Genomic DNA, 19697 nt, shown 5'->3' with positions numbered 1-19697 from the left:
GCCAGATTGGTCTCGGAAGCCCTTGGTTCTGGCTATTTCCGCGATACATCATAGGAGCTTCGAGGATATGGTTGACCAGTATGCCACAGATACAGATTTTGCAGATGTTTTTACACGGATACCGGATGGGGAGATAGTAACGGGATATTCCATTCGAGATTGCTACTTGATGAGAAAACCCGACTGTGCTCTACACAGTCGTTGAGGGAAAAGGTTATGACTGAATGCCACTGTCCACCTTTTACGGGTTACCGTGGCATTGCTACCACCATGAAAGGGGTAGAGAGATACTTCTTTTGGCCGAGACTCAAGAAGGATGTGGAAGAGTTTGTGCGCAGTTGCTTAGTATGCCAGAAGGTCAAGTTTGACAGGCATAAAGCACAGGGATTGTTATAGCCTTTACCCATACCCACCCGCCCTTGGAAAAGTATTGCAATGGATTTCATTTTTGATCTCCCGAGAACACAAAGTGGTCAAACATGCTTATTTCATTCCAGTGAAGAAAACAGTCAAGCCTGATCACTTAGCGAGACTATTTGTGGCCCAGATTTTCAGATTACATGGCATGTCTGAGCTGATTGTCTTCGACAAAGACCCCAGATTTACGAGTTTGTTTTGGAAGGCAATTTGGGAGAACATTGGTACGCGGTTGTAGTTCTCGTCATCGTTCCACCCGCAGAATGATGGGCAATCTGAGATTTGCCAATTCAGTGGTTTTAGATTTATTGAAGTCTTATATCTCGGATCAGAAGACTCAATGGGAAAAGTACCTACCTTTGGTGGAATTTGCCTACAATAACACGATACACTCTTCGACGGGGAAGGCGCCATTTGAGATTGTTGAAGGTGCTGCGAAGGTTCCACCCTTCCTAAGCACGAAAGATAAGATTTTTGAAGTGGATGAATATACACGAGACTTAGATACGGCTTTTGCCAAGGTTCGCGAGACTTAACAGAAATCTCAAGAACGACATAAAAAGGCAGCGGATCGCCATCGTCGCAACTTGAAATTGAAGGAGGATGATTGGGTGCTGTTACGTTTTGAGAAGGCACGCCTGAGAAGAAAAAGGGAAAGGAGAGGCTTTTTCCAAAGCTTAGTATGCGATACTACGGACCTTTCCAAATCTCTGAAAAGATAAATGATGTCTCCTTCCGACTGAAACTGCCTAATACTTGGAGGATTCACAATCCATTTCATGTGAATCTCTTGAAACCTTTCAAAGGTGATGTGCCTGATGATGGGGAGCTTGATAAGCAACCCGAAGTGGAAGAAAACGAGGAGATCCTTGTTCCTGAACAATACGAAGAATAAAGGTAAAGTCCGAAGGCGGTTCTTGGTTAAGTTCAAGAACTATCCTGCATTGGATGCGAAGTGGATGGAGAAGGAGGACCTGGCAGATACTCCTCAGATTGTGAAACTTTACCTCGAGGCTTTTGGTTTAGCATAGTCTACTCCAGATGGAACCCAGAATTCAGCTTGGCCGGAGATCTGGTGCAGTGGGATGCACAAGAGGGGAGTTACTCCGCTCCTTTGTCAACAGATGCCTTGATTTTGATACTAGAGTCATTGATGTCTCTTTGAGCTTCAGAGATATTGAAAGCTGACAGTATTCTGCTGTATGACTTTATGAAATGGAATTCTTGAATATGATACTGATTTTTTCTTGACTTCTTTTTAAGTGCAGGAACTGATAGACGAAATGACTGTAGCATTTTGGTCTGATTGATCTCGAATAGACATGGTTGCAATAGGGTTTAGTTAATCGGACATTGATGAGGTCCCGATTGGATCTAGATGCGATTGCTAGCTACATTGCCGATAAATCATGGTCGAAGATCGGAATGAATGTTGAATGTCATGTGATGTTTTGTACTCTTTTTTTTACCTCGTGATCAATGTCCGTTTGGATTAATGACATTTTACAGCGTCTCTGATGTCTAGTGATGTCCTGTGATGACGTGTGATGTGACTGTCGATTGGTACATGTGCTAGATGTGTGTTCCTAGTACGTAGGTACTAACAGTCAGTGTCTGCTAAGATGGTTTATGGCCTCTCTCTGTTTTGCAGGCGTAATTGAGGGCGATTACAATGCTTTCTAGAGGGGGGTATGACGTGGCTGTCCGAGAGCATTCTGGAAACCCTAACCCTAGCTGTTGCTGAAAACATAGTAACAGGGAATGGCCGTTTTTCAGGTTTTTGTTCCCCGTTCCCATTCCAAGTTCCCGTTCCGAATCCCCGTTCCGTGTTTCAAACGTGAGTACCCGTAACAGGGAATGGCATTTTGTTTGGTGTTGCCGTTCCGGTTTCCCGTTCCTGGTAACTATGGCTGAAAACCCTAATTCTAGAAACCCTAACCCTAGCTGTTGCTGAAAACCCTAATTCTGGAAACCCTAATCCTAAAACCTGCAAACCCTGAAATTTGCCAAAAACCCTAAAACAGCGGAAACCCTAAAACCCTAATGGCAGCAGGGGAACTCTCTGAAAAAGCGCATACATGATGACTAACAGTCAGTGTCTGCTAAGACGGTTTATGGCCTCTGTCTGTTTTGCAGGCGTAATCGAGGGCGATTGCAATGCTTTCAAGAGAGGGGTATGTCACAAAGTGATGATGTGATTGCCCGAGAGCATTCTGGAAACCCTAACCCTAGCTGCTGTTGAAAACCCTAATTCTGGAAACCCTAACCCTAAAACTTGCAAACCCTAAAATCTGCCAAAAACCCTAAAACAGAAAAAACCCTAACCCTAACCCTAATGGCAGCAGGGGAACTCTCGAAAAAAGCGCATACATGATGACGTGGTAGAATCCCGCTTTTTACGGTGCCAAATAAGGAGATTTCCGGAAATTGCGTGGCCAGCTTTTTGCTCTACGCAATTATCATGAGAGAGAGAGAGAGAAAGGAACTTTGCTTTATTTTTGATAAGCTCCAGAAAGCTTGTGAGAGAAAAAGAACCCTTGCTTTATTTTAAGCTTTTGGGGCTCTGCTTTTGGCAACCCTTGTAAATTAAATATGTGGTTTGGGCTCCCACTCGGCAGAGCATCTGGACGCAGAGTCTGAGAGTGAGACCCAACCACTCTTGTACTTCGAACACTGATTAATATAAAAAGAAATACCGAAAGGGGCGCCAGTCTTTGGGGCCAATATCTCTAGGCAGGGAACTTCGCCGGGCTAGTGCAAATCTATTGTGAATTGTGAACTGTTTTGAAGTGGTTATTTGGTGCTGTCGTGATTGATTCTTGACTTGGAGTGTCCAAGCTGTTACAGTAGGAGACAACGTAGAAGATTTAAACGACTTATTAGAAGATGAGTACGGGCCACTTCGGTCTACATTGTATGAACTTTTGGAGATGCAACTTCGACAATAGGTTGACGAGTGCACAAAGCAGATGCTTCAATTTGCTAAAGATCCCCAGTCTGCAAAATTTTTGTCTCAGTACTAAGTAGTCCATGGTTGAAGTGCATACTCAGTGGCAGAGAGCCATCAAACCACCAATTAAACCGGCAATCAAGAAACCTCCTTCTCCGAAGATGTTTACAGAACAAGAACTTCAAGAGGTGGTTCAGACCCAGATCAGTCAGCTTTTGGACATGAAGAATCAATCGAAAAAGCAATTGAAGAAGCGCAAGAAGGAGATTGACTATTGTGGTTACTTGGGCCATCAATCTTCTTTTGCATTTGCAAGAAAGCAGAAGAAGCCTGTGCGTTTTGAAGGACTACCCAGTTCTTCTTCCTCTTCTTCTGACAGTTGCTCTAGCTCTTCCGACTCGAGCGAGGAGGAATGAAAGGGCAAAAAGCGAAGCAAAAAGCAAAGCTTCAAAAAGGGCACGAGAAACTCAGATTCCGACCAGTTTCTGATAGCTCTACGGAGGAGCCATCCTCTGACAGTTTGGACTTCGATGACCACATGTTTTCTGCGAAGAAGAAGTACTTCTACAGAGCCAACCAATACGACTTCCTCAAGAGCAAGAAAACAAAGGAATTTAAAGAAGGCAGACAATCGATAAAATTTGAATCTTTTTCTGGATTCCGAGATGCTCCGAGGGCTTTGGCCTTCATCCAACAGTTTGACATAGCCTTCTCTGGAGGGCATTACTCAGAGTACTCCAAGATTAGGAGGGCTGCATCTTTTCTCAAAGGAAATGCTGGAACATGATGGTCCACTCTTCTTTTGTGAAAAGAAGCTCCAGTCAAGTGGTTGAAATTCAAATGGCTCTTTATTTCTTCTTGGCTGACCCGGGAACCATCTTCGGATGACCAAGGGAGATTCTTTGGACGCTTATTGCGAGAGATTTTGGGACTCTTTTCTACCAACCTCCTTTATTTAAGGAGGTCACCTTTAAGGAAGAGAGCGGTTTTGCTACGGACTCCCTACAGAGATCCGAGATTACTGCCTTGAACAAAAGTCGGATTCTATTCAAGAATTAATGGGTCATGTGAAACGGGGTTTCTCGATACATTCAGGGAATTTGACGCACCCCACTGATGAAATCTTCATTCAAAGGACCAGACAGACCTCCAACAATGAAAGTAGAAAGAAAAAGAGTTCCCAGGAAAAGGAGGATACACGACCCCGACCGACTCTTTGAGAAAGGACTAACTATCTCAAAGCGGGGAAACGTTTTGGTTGCGGGAAACAAGGGCACATCTCTGCAAAGTGCCCCAAAAAGGCACAACAAGGACAGATTGAAGGCAGGCCAGAGAGTTTTACAGCAGTCGAGGAACGTAGCAGAAAAGGCAAGATGAAAGTAGGATTGGTACTAGATTGCATGGGAACTGACCCAAGCCGGATAGATGAAAGTATAGAACTTTGCCGAGCTTGGGGCAATGCGAAAGATTAGGAAGCCCTTATCTTTTTCGATGGAGGAGCCAAGACCAACTTCATTTCACCTGAATTGGCGGCGCGGCTCGGCTCGAGATTACACCCGATAGGATGGGACCACTAGTAGAGGCAGTTCTAGTGGCTACCGGACGGGATATAGACACTACGTCTGTCATTGGCGAACTTTGTTTGCATTGTCAGGGGTATTTAGGGCACGAGGACTTTTACATCATGCCTTTGGAAGGCTGTGATGTCCTCCTAGGAGTCCCTTGGTACCATAAGAACAATCCCGTGGTCGACTATCGGGCCAAGAAAGCAACTTTGACAAATGAAAAGGGCAGAATAATTATACTTGATGTAAAACTGAAGGGCGAGTCCGTCCCTATTGTATCGGCTTCGGCCATTTCCGAATTAATGAAATCCAGTCTTTTTGTTTACTCAATCTATTTGAAAGAGTTGAATGATGAACACAGAATGAACATGTCTGAACTTGACAAAGAACGCCAAGGTTTTGTAAGGATTCTAGTTGCTAATGAGAAATGATAAAAGGTGTTGGTGAACAATCCATTTTGGGTGCTTGTGTTCAAAGTGATAGTTGTTCTTTAGGAGATTGTGGCATTTGCAACATCATTGGGTTTTTGTTGTGTTAAAAGGTGAATGGCGTGCTTTGGGACATGTCAAGGCCTTTGGAGGAGGACTGCACAGTCGAATTCTTTTCAGCCGATACAAATGAGGGGCGGGACACATTCTGGCATTCAAGTGCTCACATACTTGGTGAGGTCAGTTTCTAGACAGTTAACACAGATTTTTAGCTTTCTGTAACTGCAGATGTTTCTTGGTACACAAATAACTCACTAAGCTTTGATGCAGGCTCTTGAGCTGGAGTATGGATGCAAACTCTGCATTGGACCATGCACTACCAGAGGAGAAGTGTGTAGAACTATATTCAATAAGATATGCAGCTCCTTTAACAGCTAGATTTGCAAGTTTACTTTGTGAATTGATCAACTCAACTGCCAGGGGTTCTACTATGATGCTTATTATGGGGATATCACACTGAATGAGGATCATTATGAGCGCATCAAAGCACAGGCATCCACCATCTCCAAGGTTCTATTGGAATAGCATGATATCTTAATGTTTTGTAACACATCTTAAATTTGACATGCTGTATTCTAAAATTTGAATTGTTTTGCTGCCACCAAAGGAAAAGCAATTATTTGAACGAATCGAAGTCACCCGAGAACAAGCTTTGGAGCTTTTTGCAGAGAACAAGTTTAAGGTGCACTTTTTGTCTGCATTCATCTCCTATATATGGTTTAAAAAATGTGTAATCTGAGAGCTTGTGTTTATGGCTCGTGTCATCAACTTCCAGGTTGAAATCATTAATGAACTTCCAGAGGACAAAATAATAACAGTTTACAGATGTGGACACTTGGTTGATCTGTGCAGGGGACCTCACATTCCAAGTACCTCTTATGTCAAGGCCTTTGCAATATTGAAGGTTGTGAATATTTCACAAGATTGTAAATGCACTGTGGCTCATTATTCATACTGTCTACATTCTGGGTAAATGGAGAAATTTTGTGCAGGCCTCCGCTTCTTATTGGAGAGGCAAAGCTGATAGGGAGAGTTTGCAAAGGGTTTATGGTATTTCCTATAACGATCCTAAAAAATTGAAGGTACTTTGAAGGTCTAAGGGTTTATAGCTCAAGCATTTTTAAGTATATATGAAAGGGATGTAGGCTTCTTGATATTCGTTTGACTTGGAGTCAATTTTATTAAGCTCTGTTTGTTGTGTCTGTCTTTAGGAGTACCTACATCAAATTGAAGAAGCGAAGAAGAGAGATCATAGGCTATTAGGACAAGCCCAGGACCTTTTCTTTTTCCACCCTTTAAGGTATCCTGTTGTTTGTAGATAGGAGTTCAGAGAGTCAACTTTATGCCTGCAAAAATCTGCTTAATGTGGACGCTGCTTTGTTGTTAGTCCTGGGAGTTGTTTCTTTCTTCCCCATGGAGCTCGGATATATAACAAGCTTGTGGAGTTTATTCGTGGGGAGTACTGGAAGGGAGGGTATCAAGAGGTAAGCTAGAATCACATACTGTTCTTGTAGTTGACATAGTTTTCTTCGATTTCATGTCTTTTGATTTTACATTATATTTCAGGTTATATCTCCGAATATTTTCAATATGCACCTCTGGGAGACTTCTGGTCATGCAGCTAATTACAAAGAAAATATGTTCACTTTTGAGGTACTTTGGTAAACTTACAAAATTTTCCTGCGTCACCTAAGGGGATGCTTTTTTTTTTGAAAGTAAGGAAAAAGAAAGGATAAGAGCAGAAATTGGTATAGACTGTAGGATTGCCTGTTTTCTTGGCAACTCCTGAAAAAGATGCTAGTTCTTGCTTTTGTAGGTCGAAAAGCAGGAGTATGGCTTGAAGCCAATGAATTGTCCCTCTCATTGCTTGATGTTTCAACACAGAGTTCGCTCATATAGAGGTTAATTTTTTTGCTTTGCTTAATATGGGGACTGTATTTACGCTTATTTTCGTTTGATAAGCTAGCAGTGATTGAGCTTGAGTCTTTATTTTGGCAGAATTACCTCTTCGATTGGCTGATTTCGGGGTACTACATCGTAATGAGCTTAGTGGGGCTCTGACAGGCCTTACAAGGGTGCGACGATTTCAGCAGGTAGTAATATTAACATAATCTGCACTAGTCTTGTGCTGTGCATTACCAAAGATTTTTTGGTGACACTTCGATTGTGTTGCAGGATGATGCACACATATTTTGCATGGAATCACAGGTAAGAATTTCTGTAACCAAGTAGTAACTCCTAATTATTATCTTCAAGTCAGATAATAAAAAAATTGATTCTTATGGATGTTTTTTTGTCTATATGAGCAACAATATGCATTCGAGCACGTAATGCTGACATTTTTGGTGATACAGATTTCCAGTGAAGTGAAAGGTGTTTTGGACATGCTTCAAAGAGTATATGACATTTTTGGCTTTACATTTGAACTCATGCTTTCAACGGTAATGATCTTTGTTTGTCTGTTTGGACAAAATGGGTCAATTATAGAAAAACAACTACATAGGAAATAAGATTGCTTAAGACCGTTGAAGACCATTGTGCTGGTTTTTTTTCCCCTTCCCCGCTTTTATCTAGTATCTTAGATTTTACCTGGGTTTTGCAGAGGCCTGAGAAATATCTTGGGGAGTCTGAAACTTGGGACAGGGCTGAGAAATCCCTTGCGGATGCGTTGGAGGCATTTGGGAAGCCTTGGAAGGTCCGTTTAACTGTTGAATATCATTTCTGGCAGTTAGGAGGCTGAATATCTTACAAAAGGCCTGGGATTTTGCAGATCAATGAAGGCGATGGGGCCTTTTATGGTCCAAAAATCGATATTCAGGTTTTTGATGCATTGAAGAGGAAATTTCAGTGTGGCACTCTGCAGGTGAGGTGTGAGGGCATACAATTTTTCAATGTTTAGTATGAGAGTTATCTTTTCACTATATTTAAGAAATCCATCGAGGTGTTCATGCGTTTGTGTAATTTATATTTGCTGCAGATTAGATTAAGTTAGACATATTCTGTACTTTATTTCTATTTGCAGCATTGGGAATGAATATTTCTAATATTACACAGCATGGTGCAACAGTGCCTTGCGGTAGGTTGCTTGTATGAAGTCCAATCTCATACTGCATATGCATACTAATGGATGTTTTTACGTGACCATGGACTGAGTTGTACTTCAACCAAATTGCTTCAAAGTTGATTTGTGTTTCATGGGTTTGTGTCCCAGCTTTAGGATTTCAATGGATGACAAGTGCATTTGTGTCAATAGCCATGTGCAATTTGGGATTTTAGCATAAGCATAATGGGGAGGATTTTTCTCTTCAATACGTCTCTTTTGGGTTGAATCTTCTGCAGAGATTGTTGCTTTTGGCCTGTGAAGGTTTCTCAATAGAGGAGTCATGAAATTTTTTGGTGTTTCAACTTTCTTCATTGCCCTTGCTGGTGTTGAGCTGCATTTTAAACAGGGGAAGACTTATGTGCTGTTTGAAGATCGTTCAGTTGATTGTGTTTGTCATGTGAGATGGGAATGAAATTACAGTTGCGGTTTTTAGCAGCAGATGTAGCATTTTATGATGTTTCTTTGCCGTTAGGGGAATCGGATTAGTTCCATAGTGCAGTATTGAGGTGGTTTCTACTGATTTTAGTCTCAAGAGCTCTTCTGTGCCAGATAAGATACATTACTCATTTATTGACAGGTCAAAGTTAGCAAAACAAATAGAGGATTTGCTTTGATAGTAAGTCAACAGAAATTAACATGCTTTAGTTGTTCCGATATTGTTTCTTATGAACATGGGAGTTTTTAAACCAAAGAATCGTTATAACTCGGTGTCTTCTTCCTCTGATTATGCCTAGAGACCATAATGTGGCACTCTTTAAGCCTAAAACTGCAGATTTTAAATTATAAAGGGATTTTCACATTGATCTGAGAGTTCTCATCTTTGTTTCTACTTCAGTTGGACTTCCAGCTTCCACAACGCTTTGAGCTGTCATACAATGCGGAAGATGAGGCGAAACGGGAGAGGCCTGTCATGATCCATAGAGCTATTTTAGGGTCTGTGGAGCGAATGCTTGCTATGCTGCTTGAGCATTATGCTGGAAAATGGCCATTTTGGCTGAGTCCTCGCCAAGTGATCGTTTGCCCGGTATCAGCCCGGTTCTTTGAGTATGCCCACCAGGTAGAGGCCTTCTGTATGATATAGTATATTTCAAGCTTAGGATCTTTGATTGATATATACATGCATGCGTTTTTCCCAGGTTCGCGACAGGATACATAATGCAGGCTTTCATGTTGATGTGGACAGCACTGATAGAAAGCTAGATAAAAAGGTGATTTTGGGCATTAATATGGTATGATTGCAATTAACTTGATTCAATATGGGTGCTCTAATTAGCATATATTTATCTCACAGATACGGGAGGCGCAATTGGCTCAGTTCAACTATATTCTGGTTGTCGGTGGACAGGAAATGAGTGACGGCACTGTAAGTTCAATAGCACTTTTATGTTTGTGGATTAAGGCTTTAGTTATTTGTTTTCAGTGGTCTGACGTAGTACAAATTGCATAGGTGAATGTGCGCACTCGAGATGACAATCAGGTCCGGGGTACTGTGAGCGTTGAACAGCTTCTTCAAGATTTCAAGGCTGAAGTCGATGCTCATCGATAAGAGCTTCTTTGCGCACCGTTATTGAATTCGATATTACAATCATGCAAGTGTACCATTACAGTTATGCAAAGGGCGCAAGAGTACTCTCAAGGGGTGCTTTTTTGATATGATCCATACAGAAATGCCCGGAAAAAATTGAGCCGAAAGAAAATGATTGGATCGTCTTCATGGACATTCAGTGCCTAGCTCAGGTGCTGCAGACCTCTAACTATGAGATTGCTGCAGGCAGCTTGCCTCTATTGAGCAAGAACTTCGATTTTTTAATCTTTGCCTAAAAGCAGGCAGATAATTAATTTTGTATTGAGAAAGCTGTAAAACGCTTATGATGCGGGACACAATTTTGAGAGAGCTGAAAGGTTTTTGTTGTACGATGCAAACTTAGGTAATGATTTGACAGGAAACGAGGCATTAATTTTTGTTGAAGGTTCTTAGATGCTGGAGTACAATTAGGTGAAGAAAACTATTGAGGAACATTTTCTTCGAGGCAACAAGTCAGATGTTTCTGGTTGGGCTTACGCATGTCATACTGTGCCCCTTGCAGTGTGGAGATTTTATTTGGAACATTAAACTTTGTGCATGATGTTCTCCGAGTCTGAGAGAGCCGAGTTATTTTATCCGAGTACCAGAATTTTTTTGTTATCATTTGTGCTCATGTTACAAATATGATGCTGATTTAGTGTTTGTCTATTCGCTCACTATGGAATTTGGATGGGCTAGCAAATTTTGTAGTTTAATCATTTGGCAGGCAGATCTGATTCGTCAAATTGGTTTGGCCATTCAATTTTGCATATAAAGATCAGAAACGTGTCTTAAATGAGTACTTCACGGAAGTACAAGTCTCCAATTCTGTATGCATTTTTTGACCATGCAGTCTGCGACAAAAAATTAAGAACAGTGGTTTTCAAAGGGTGATTCTGGTAAGATGCACGTTCAATGCACAATTCGAAACTAGGCAATGAGTGAGCCACGATTGCAACCAAATGAGATTGATATTGTGAAGAGCAAAAAGTTATGGAAGCAACGGATAAGCTCTCTCTCTCTCTCTCGTTGCTGCCCCCGCTCCTTGCTGCTTCCTCCTGTTGCTATGCCCTTGCCTCTTCTTCACTTCTGTATCCCTCTCCCTCTCTCGTTGTGGCCTTTCAATCATGAGAGAGTAGAATGGTAAGGTTGACCCTGTGGAGGATGCCATCCAATAATGCCAAGAAGAATTGAGCGAGTCCATTAGCAAGATCAACCGCCACCTCCTAGGTACTAGTAATGTACTTGATGCGTGTGTCGCAGCACAAGAAAGCATGATACATACACTCGAGGATTGCGTGAAGGTCCAAGATGAGGAAATTGCACTAAAGAAAGAGCTTGCAAAGGTGCGATCGTAGAATGTCCTCGAAGAGGGAGAGCTTCAACCTCTAGTAATTGAAGAGCTTAACACGATTAGGGAACAAGTGAGGGCCAGCAAAGGTGGGGAGCAACAAAAAGAAATGACAACTTCGTGGGTAGATGTCATCACAAAGATCCAACAAAAAGTAGAAAAGGCCGAAAAATGGATCGAGATTGTCAAGAAAGGAAAGGGCAAGGAAATAACCCCCACCCCCACACTAACCATCATCAACTTGACACTAGAAGAGGAGCAAAGGGATGTGTGCGGGTCTAACACGTAAGGATATGTGGCCTCAGAGACCAAGGTAATGTGGATGAAGAGATGAAAGAACTCACGACTCTGGTGGGGGTCAACGAGCGGGCACTAAGAAAAGTGGGAGCAATAGAGAAACCTCGAAGGAAAGGGCACTCATTCTCCGCTTCCCCTCCATGGAAGCGAAGGACTTCTTGAAGAAGAGAACAACTCTAAAGAAGATGGGCATCTTTCTTGGAGATGACCACCCTCTTGCAGATTGCTCATATGCAAGAAGTAACGCCGAAAATTAGAGCAGCAAGGGAAAAGGGGAAACTTTTTTTTTCGACACACCAGAGGGCCCACAGGGGGAGGTGCTTATCCCTTCCAAATATTAGCCATGTTACATGGTCGGGCAAGGGCCGCGTACCATCGGGCAAGAGCCACGCGTAGGCATCACCATGGCCACCTAATTGATGCACCACATGCTGGGAACGACGGAGAGAACTCGTAGCAACCAGCTAGGAACCTCCTCCTCGGGTGACCCACCCCAGGAGGAGGATGCACTCGAGTGTCCAAGGGCAAGAGCCCTAGCAACGTGAACACCAGGTGAGCACAAGGTGTCCCTCTAGAGTGTGACCCAACAGGGGATTTGAACCCACAACCCGTAGGTTGAGAGGCCAAAGCCTTACCGTTAGACCAACTCTTTGGGGACGGGAAAAGGGGAAACTTGCGTTTTACAGGGATGGAAAGGTGGTGATATTGGGGCGACGCCCCGCATGACGGTGCGAGACCTATGGGACCACACTAAAGATGGCAAGCTGGAATTGTAATGGGTCACTCTTGTCTTGATGTAGGGACCTTTGAGGATAGCTTCACAGGGAGAGACATTAGTCTCAACTCTGAGACGCATCAAGCCCCTGGGCAATCCATGTCATAGGTGAGCGGATATAGATGGGAGACAGCCTGCAGACAGGAGACTAGATTGGAGCATCGAGGACGAGGCTCAAGGGAAGTGGCAGTTCTATTCAGGGAGGAGTTGCAGCCATTGATATATATAGCGTGCAACGATGAACATGCTAAGTACATGTGGGTGAGGCTCAAGGCAGAGACGGGCAAATACCTCTAAATTGCTATCTGCTACTTCCTTCCGAGTACGTTAGTATATGCATCACCTAGAGGACAATCCCCCTTTGCTATTTTGGATAATGACATATGGGAGTTTTCCAAGGATGGTGACATTATCATACTAGGGGATTTCAATGCTAGGATTGCCCACCAGACAATATTTTATGATACTTCCGAGGAGATACTTAGGGAGTTGGACGTTACAAAAATGGGTCTATCCAGACTATCACAAGATGAGGAATACACTGAGTATGGTAGATACTTGATAGATATGGGAATCACACATAGATTGGCCATTTTGAATGGCCTACAAAGATTTTCGACAGTTGGAGGTTTTACTTGCTTTCTACACCGACATGGTGCCAACACAGTGGAATGTTATGGCCCAGCCAGGTCTCATTCCGTTCTTTTAGGATTTCATGGTGGGCAATAGACCTGATCATGCTGTCTTGTCTTTCACCTTGACGTTTCAGTTCAACACAGCTCCATTAGGAGAGGTCCCCACACACTCGGTATACCTTCACGAGGAAGACGGATTCTGTGTATATGGATGAGATATACATGCATCTATGCACCTAGGAGCTGAGACGACCACTAGATGAACTCACTCAGATACTGACAGAGACGCTCCATGAGCATGCCCTAGAACAGCTAGTATAATGAGGAGTGTAGAGAGATGAGGATCAAATTACGAAGGGAAGTGCTCAGGGGAGTTACCACACATAGACAGTCACGGATTATCTTTCGCCGCCTAGTGCGAAAAGGGCTTATCTATCTCAGCTAGAGAGGGATCTGTATCAGCTATTTATAAGTCAGCACTCAGGCGAAGCATGGAGGCTATTCCACGAGCATTCACCACCATCACTGGTCACCTCCACTGAGACATGGGGGGAATATGCCGCATCTCTCTACACAGCATCAGGGCAACCACCTCTGCTGGACCCACTAGAGACATGCCCGGAGACATGTTTATGCTTGCAGAGCTCCTGGCTATGATGTTTAATCGAGCCATGCATGAAGGCTTCCCTGAGACTTGGAGTATGTCTACGATTGTGCCTATTTTCAAGTTAGGAGATCCCATGATTCCCAGGAATTATCGCACCATCATGGTTGGTCACACATTAGCTAGGCTGTATGCATCTGTTCTTGAGCAGGAGGTGAGTAGATGGGCAGAGCGAGAGGGCATAAGAGCTCCAGGGCAAGCAGGTTTTAGGAGAGGTTTCTCCACTCTTGACCAGATTCTGACACTCAAAGCTATTATTGAGGAGGGTAGACACCATGGTAGGAGGATCTATTGTAGCTTTGTGGATTTCCACAAAGCTTTTGACACAACGCCGAGAGCCAGACTTATACGCAGACTGCAGGACATGGGTGTGCCTACATTGCTGATATGGGGTATTCTGGCTCTATACAGAACAGTGATGGGACTGGTATGCACCATTGAGGGAATGTCTGACATGGTCCACTCCACTATTGGAGTAAAGCATGGATGCCCCCTATCCCCGACTCTTTTTTGGATGTATGTGGATGAGTTTACAGACTATGTAGAGCGTCAGGGAGACAGGGGGGCTCAATTAGCAGGGCAATGGATTCCGTTGTTACTATATGCTGATGATATTGTGCCGATTTCTGACTCTCCGGAGGGATGCAACATCATTTGGCATGCTCTGCATACATTTGCTCGTGATAGTGGATTGTCTGTCAATCTGGGGAAAACCAAGGTTATGTTGTTCAACACCACACCATAGTCGGTCAGGAGGTCAGCACCCACATTTACGTATGGCCAGGAGACTGTGGAGTACACAGATGCATATACTTATCTTGGGGTAGTCTTCGGTGGACCGGTGTTTTCACTAAGGAGAGCATGAGAGACTAGATTGACGAGAGCATATGCAGCTTTGGGAGGACTTGAGAGGATGTGATTGCAGGTTCAGTTTCAAGAACCGCGAACAAAGCTCTGGCTTTTTGACACTCTAGTGACTCAGCTATGCTCTATGGAATTCAGGTATGGGGACCCTCAGTAGACCACCATGAGAGATCTAGCAACACAGATGGATGGAGAGGCCTCTGGTCTCTTTGATTGCTCGGATGATTCGGGCTAAGGCCTCAGTGACTCATGAGATTATCCGAGCCCCCCCCCCCCCCCCCCCCCCCCCCCCCCCCCCCCCCGTGGTGGAGGCATTGACCAGATTAGTATCCTTCATGCACGGTCTATGGGATCTCCCAAGGGACAGATACACTCGGCGTGCCCTGGAGTCATCTCGACAACTAGCTCTACAAGGCGATACAACATGTTGGTATGGACAGATGATAGCATGGTTTCAGTTGCATGGTTTCAAGATGGATAGATTGCCTCCGTTTCAATACTCCCTAGATGCACCCTCCCTATCTCTCACATGGACAGAGATCACCAGACTCATACCCCAAGACCTGATTCAGCTAGATACCAGGAGCACATGGATATAGCCGACACAAGAGTTGGGCATGAAGATGGCCTTTTACAGAGAGAATCTTCTCCAACTCACGGAGGACGGGTTTGTGACTAAGCCTGCATGCATGGATACACACTTATCTTATGGGATAAGATGCGCTATTGGGTAGATACGCATATCCTCACACAGCTCCAGATCGAGACTGGCTGATTTCGAGGGGTGCCAGCAGGGGCCAGGATATGTCACCAATGTAACTTAGAGGCAGAGAGAGAGCTGCACTACACATTTCATTGCCCGACGTACTATGACATATGCAGCCGCTTCCACTGCCTGTTTAGAGAAGGTTTCGGACCTTTTTCTAGAGTCATGAGATACAAGGATCAGAGATGCCTTGGATTGTTCCTGCTAGAGCTGCGCAGACTTAGGGAGAGCTTGCTGAGGACATCAGGGGAAAGACAGTCTCAGAGACGAATCACAGATTTCTTTACACCAACCATGGGAGAGCCAAAGGAGCAGTCATTATAGCAGATCTCAGAGTCCACCCATACTAGAGGTACGCTGCTTGACCGAGCCACTGAGCTAGGCAGATCAAGACGCCCACGACCTCGGGGGATCTCCCACCACTGACGAAGGCTGCAACAGAAGATACAGATCACTCTAGCTCGACATGCAAGACGCCCAACCAGAGTACTGACCATGGAGGAGGTTGATGAGATCCAACAACGATCGATGAGCGATTTCATTTGAACCCAGCTATTCCCCCCCCCCCCCCCCCCCCCCCCCTTCGTACCTTGTCTCAATCCCGAATCAACTTCAAATTTATTTCCTTTCTTCTTAGTGTTTTAGTGTTAGATCTTTGTAACTTTGTAATTTCCGTACTCAGACATGATATCAGATTCACCAATTGTAACTTTTTGGTCTCACAGGTAATTTTGGCCTTTCAAAGACGTTAATATAACATTTCATTTCATTTCTCTCTCTCTCTCTCTCTTTGGTTGAGTTCTTGACCATGCTAGATGAGGGTTCATCTAGATATCCGATTACATGGATACATACATGCCACGTAGCTCACGAGTGGCAATTGGGAGGGTAAGAGCTTCATACCTCGAGTTGAGAGGTTTTGCTAGCTTTTCTTAGAGAGGGTGATTGAGGATGAGGAGTACTTTGTATGCAGATGTAGAGCATATGAGAGTGCTAGAGATAGATACGAGGCAGGGCAATCCACCTTGCAATAGATCATGGAGTTGAGAGATGAGCGCCAGTTTGGCCATTTTCTAGTGGAGTATAGATATAGAGAGACATAGCTTTTGGTTGTTTTCTAGTGGATATGTCAACATGCATTATTGGCACTTATAGCGGCACTGGAGAGTGGTGGATACCCATTGGTTACAGACTTCTTCCAAAGGATCGGGACCCTATTGCCTCTCGTCTACAATAGTAGGTTAAGACAGTGAGAATTAGGAGACGCCTTCAACCTCTAGGATACACACCTTTGAGACTCCATTAGTTAGTCTAGGAGCTACCTAGGAGAGATTGTTTTGGTGTTGACAGGCCCAACCACAATCATACGTGAAACACTTACACCACACCCACCCATGTACCAAACCTTACTCCCCTAGTTTGACATAGGATGGTGCTAGTAAGCTTGATGCACTTTATGATTGTACTTCCTTGAGCATATAGATGTGCACCCATAACCCCTTCCCTTCATATACCATGTATCTTGTATCTTAGCCTCCCATGGATCACCCCCTCCCCCCTTACCATAGGACACACATTTTGTTACTTTGTACTTTTGTCCTTACTTGATAGATGGATGACACACACATGTATATGTCTCATAGGCAGACCTTGGCCTCTAATATATGTAAAAAGATCTCTCTCTCTCTCTCTCTCTCTCTCTCTCTCTCTCACACACACACACACACACACACACACACACAAAAACATTTTACATGCAGATATATTTTACATCTTTAGGTATGTGCACATGCGTATATGTTAGCATGGACATGCACACAACTACATGACTTGTAAGGATCCCAATGGATGAGGAATTTCTACGGATTTTGAGCAAGTGCAAATGTTTTCTTAGGAAGCTTGCAAAGTAGACATACATTGCCAGCACAATCGTGTGACAAATATGATCTAGAACTATAGTTATCACTCTATATACTAAAAAACGGTGAGCCACCATTTTTTGGTTAGGAGCTCAAATTGTTTAGATAAGGTTTACAATGTTAGATCTTTACGAGAGGATTTTTCTTATTAGTCTAGCTGATAAGTTAGAATCTAATGTGAAAATGATAAAGATAAGAAAGCAAATGGTTCAAAATGCTATGCATGCTTCATATGCTAGTAGTCTCACTCGTCCTTGTAGTTGGAAAAAATTACAACATGTCCATGAGGATTGAATGGGTAGTGTTGGTTCTTTGGGTGCTTTTAAGGATGATCTCCATCCAAAAGATGGTAAATTCGAGCTACTTTTCGTGTAATCGTGAGGCATTGCCGGAGGAGTTACATTGAAGCACTTTAGCATGAAAGGAGTAGATGTGCAAAAGAAGATTTGTTGCATGTTCAGGGGGATTTCTCCCAATTTAAGAGCTACTCAAAGCAATTTGTAGCATGCTTGGAAGGGTGCTATGTACAAAGGAGTGTAGGACTAGAGCATGCTTTGAAGGGTTAATCCTCTTGACAAGGAAATTAGAAGCAATGTAACATGCCTTGAAAGGGTTGTCTTAGCAAGGTCCCACTAGAAGTAAGAAGCAAAGTTATACAAGAGAATAGAAATATTATTTGATAAGGGATAAAGACTAATGGAAAGAGCCCTAAGTAGACTGTAGGCCGAGGCGAATTGCGCAGCGGACGTCAAGCAAGATGCTAAGTCTCAGCTGTCTTGGTCTAAGTTTCAAAAGCAAAAAAGAGGAGAATGTCAAAATTTGTCAAAATTGGCTCCCCGAGTAAGTTTGCCCAAATTGCCATGTTGAAGGAGCCACATTGTATGAGTAGACATTCCTCCCATCACGAGTGGTGACATGAAAAGAGAGGGCTTGCCCTGTTAGAATCGAGCTTAGCTGCCAATTTTGGCCCCAATTATGTGTCATGGGCATCCAACCTGTTTCGGAGCCCTTCATGCGTACCGCCACCACTTGTCCATTTCCCCCCACATTGAACACCAACACCAAATTAAAATTTGGGTTTCCATTTAATGAAAACTTTATGCCACCTGATCTCTTGCATGCCACTCTGCAAGAGCAAGAAACACATAAGAAACTACATGTGCACCACTTAAATATTTAGATTTTACTTATCACAAGAAGATTTAGAAATTTTCTTATGTAGGAAAACGGAGTCTTTTCCAATGAATAACATCATGAGCTTCTGCTTGAGAGGCGCCGCATACCTAGCTAGGTACGATTGGGGGCAGGGGACCGCCGCCCGCCCAGCTAGGTATGCGGTGCCTCCCTCACAGAAGCTCGTGATGTTAAGGTAAGTCACAATGTAGGAATTATTGTGAGAATTTGTCCGAAACTTCGTGTGTATGTACACATTGAAAGGATATTTGTTTATTCTTTAAAAAAAAAAGATGAATGATCTTGCTTTGATAGTAGATTTTCCCACTAATTTGACTAGTTTTTCTCACATACACATGCACACACATGCGCAAAGAACACAAATATTGAGTATACCGTCGATAGAGCACGGGAATTATTCCAGCTTGATAGAGGGCAAGCCTTTGGAAGACAGGCTGTGCTAAATCGAAGTGTTTCAAGGGGGGGTTGCACCATCCTCCATTGTTGCTAGCCAAGGCATAGTTGGGGGGACAAAAGTTGGTGGCCGTCACGAAGATGGAAGGATTTCCAGGTAGACACCATCTAGGGTTGTTGTCACATTTGATCTCATAACATCCTCCACAGCTAAGCCCCGCATTGAATAAGGCAGTGCTCAATGCTGTTGTAGCGGTTCCATATCCACTATTGTACAAATTTCCATATCCACATGCACCTCCTACACATACCCACAATGTCCTTTTTAGAAGCAATCGATATCCTTAAGTTTTAGCAGGATCTCTTTCAAACTAGACCATGTGGAAGTGGAATGTGCACTTTGTGGCTTATACAAATTCTCACAATAATTCCCACATTGTCACTTACCTCAACATCACGGGCTTCTGTGAGGGAGGAGCCGCATACCTAGCTAGGTACGATTGGGGGCAGGGGACCACCGGCCCCCCCGCTACCACCGGCCCCCCCGCTGGGCCGGTGGTCCCCTGCCCCCAATCGTACCTAGCTAGGTATGCGGCGCCTCCGAGCAGAAGCTCATGATGTTATTCATTGTATGAAAAACACTGGAAAAGACTTAGTTTTCCTACATAAGAAAATTTCTAAATCTTCTTGTGTATATACTCACACATGCTCACCATGATATGATTACAAATTCTCCTTTCCTTTTTGGAGCC

At 43.6% G+C, this 19697-nt stretch overlaps 2 protein-coding genes across 3 annotated transcripts in view; one reads left to right on the top strand and one right to left on the bottom strand.

Annotated features, from left to right (window-relative positions):
• LOC147459916 (Threonyl-tRNA synthetase) overlaps positions 1–10582 on the top strand; it is a 28904-nt gene extending 18322 nt beyond the window's left edge. Inside the window, exons 3-21 of the mRNA XM_086511086.1 lie at positions 5474–5599; positions 5691–5750; positions 5841–5930; positions 6028–6102; positions 6196–6324; positions 6413–6502; positions 6632–6720; positions 6808–6904; positions 6987–7073; positions 7237–7321; positions 7419–7513; positions 7596–7628; positions 7775–7861; positions 8023–8115; positions 8191–8283; positions 9359–9580; positions 9660–9731; positions 9815–9886; positions 9971–10582. Coding sequence (XP_086367212.1) covers positions 5474–5599; positions 5691–5750; positions 5841–5930; positions 6028–6102; positions 6196–6324; positions 6413–6502; positions 6632–6720; positions 6808–6904; positions 6987–7073; positions 7237–7321; positions 7419–7513; positions 7596–7628; positions 7775–7861; positions 8023–8115; positions 8191–8283; positions 9359–9580; positions 9660–9731; positions 9815–9886; positions 9971–10069 — 1794 coding nt within the window. The 3' untranslated portion in view covers positions 10070–10582. The remainder of the gene's footprint in view (positions 1–5473; positions 5600–5690; positions 5751–5840; positions 5931–6027; positions 6103–6195; positions 6325–6412; positions 6503–6631; positions 6721–6807; positions 6905–6986; positions 7074–7236; positions 7322–7418; positions 7514–7595; positions 7629–7774; positions 7862–8022; positions 8116–8190; positions 8284–9358; positions 9581–9659; positions 9732–9814; positions 9887–9970) is intronic.
• Positions 10583–17591: 7009 nt separating this feature from the next.
• Positions 17592–19697, bottom strand: part of LOC147459915 (expansin-A10-like) — a 4004-nt gene continuing 1898 nt past the window's right edge. For both annotated transcript variants that reach the window (XM_086511084.1, XM_086511085.1), the window contains exons 3-4: positions 18928–19246; positions 17592–18484 (exon numbers count right to left, since the gene is read on the bottom strand). In XM_086511084.1, the coding sequence (XP_086367210.1) occupies positions 18181–18484; positions 18928–19246 (623 nt within the window). In that variant the 3' untranslated portion in view covers positions 17592–18180. The remainder of the gene's footprint in view (positions 18485–18927; positions 19247–19697) is intronic.

Source organism: Adiantum capillus-veneris, chromosome 4 (assembly GCF_014529385.1).
Source record: "Adiantum capillus-veneris isolate H3 chromosome 4, ASM1452938v2, whole genome shotgun sequence".
NCBI lineage: Eukaryota > Viridiplantae > Streptophyta > Polypodiopsida > Polypodiales > Pteridaceae > Adiantum > Adiantum capillus-veneris.
The sequence above is the reverse complement of the archived record's forward strand: the minus strand, read 5'-3'. Positions and strand labels throughout refer to the sequence as shown.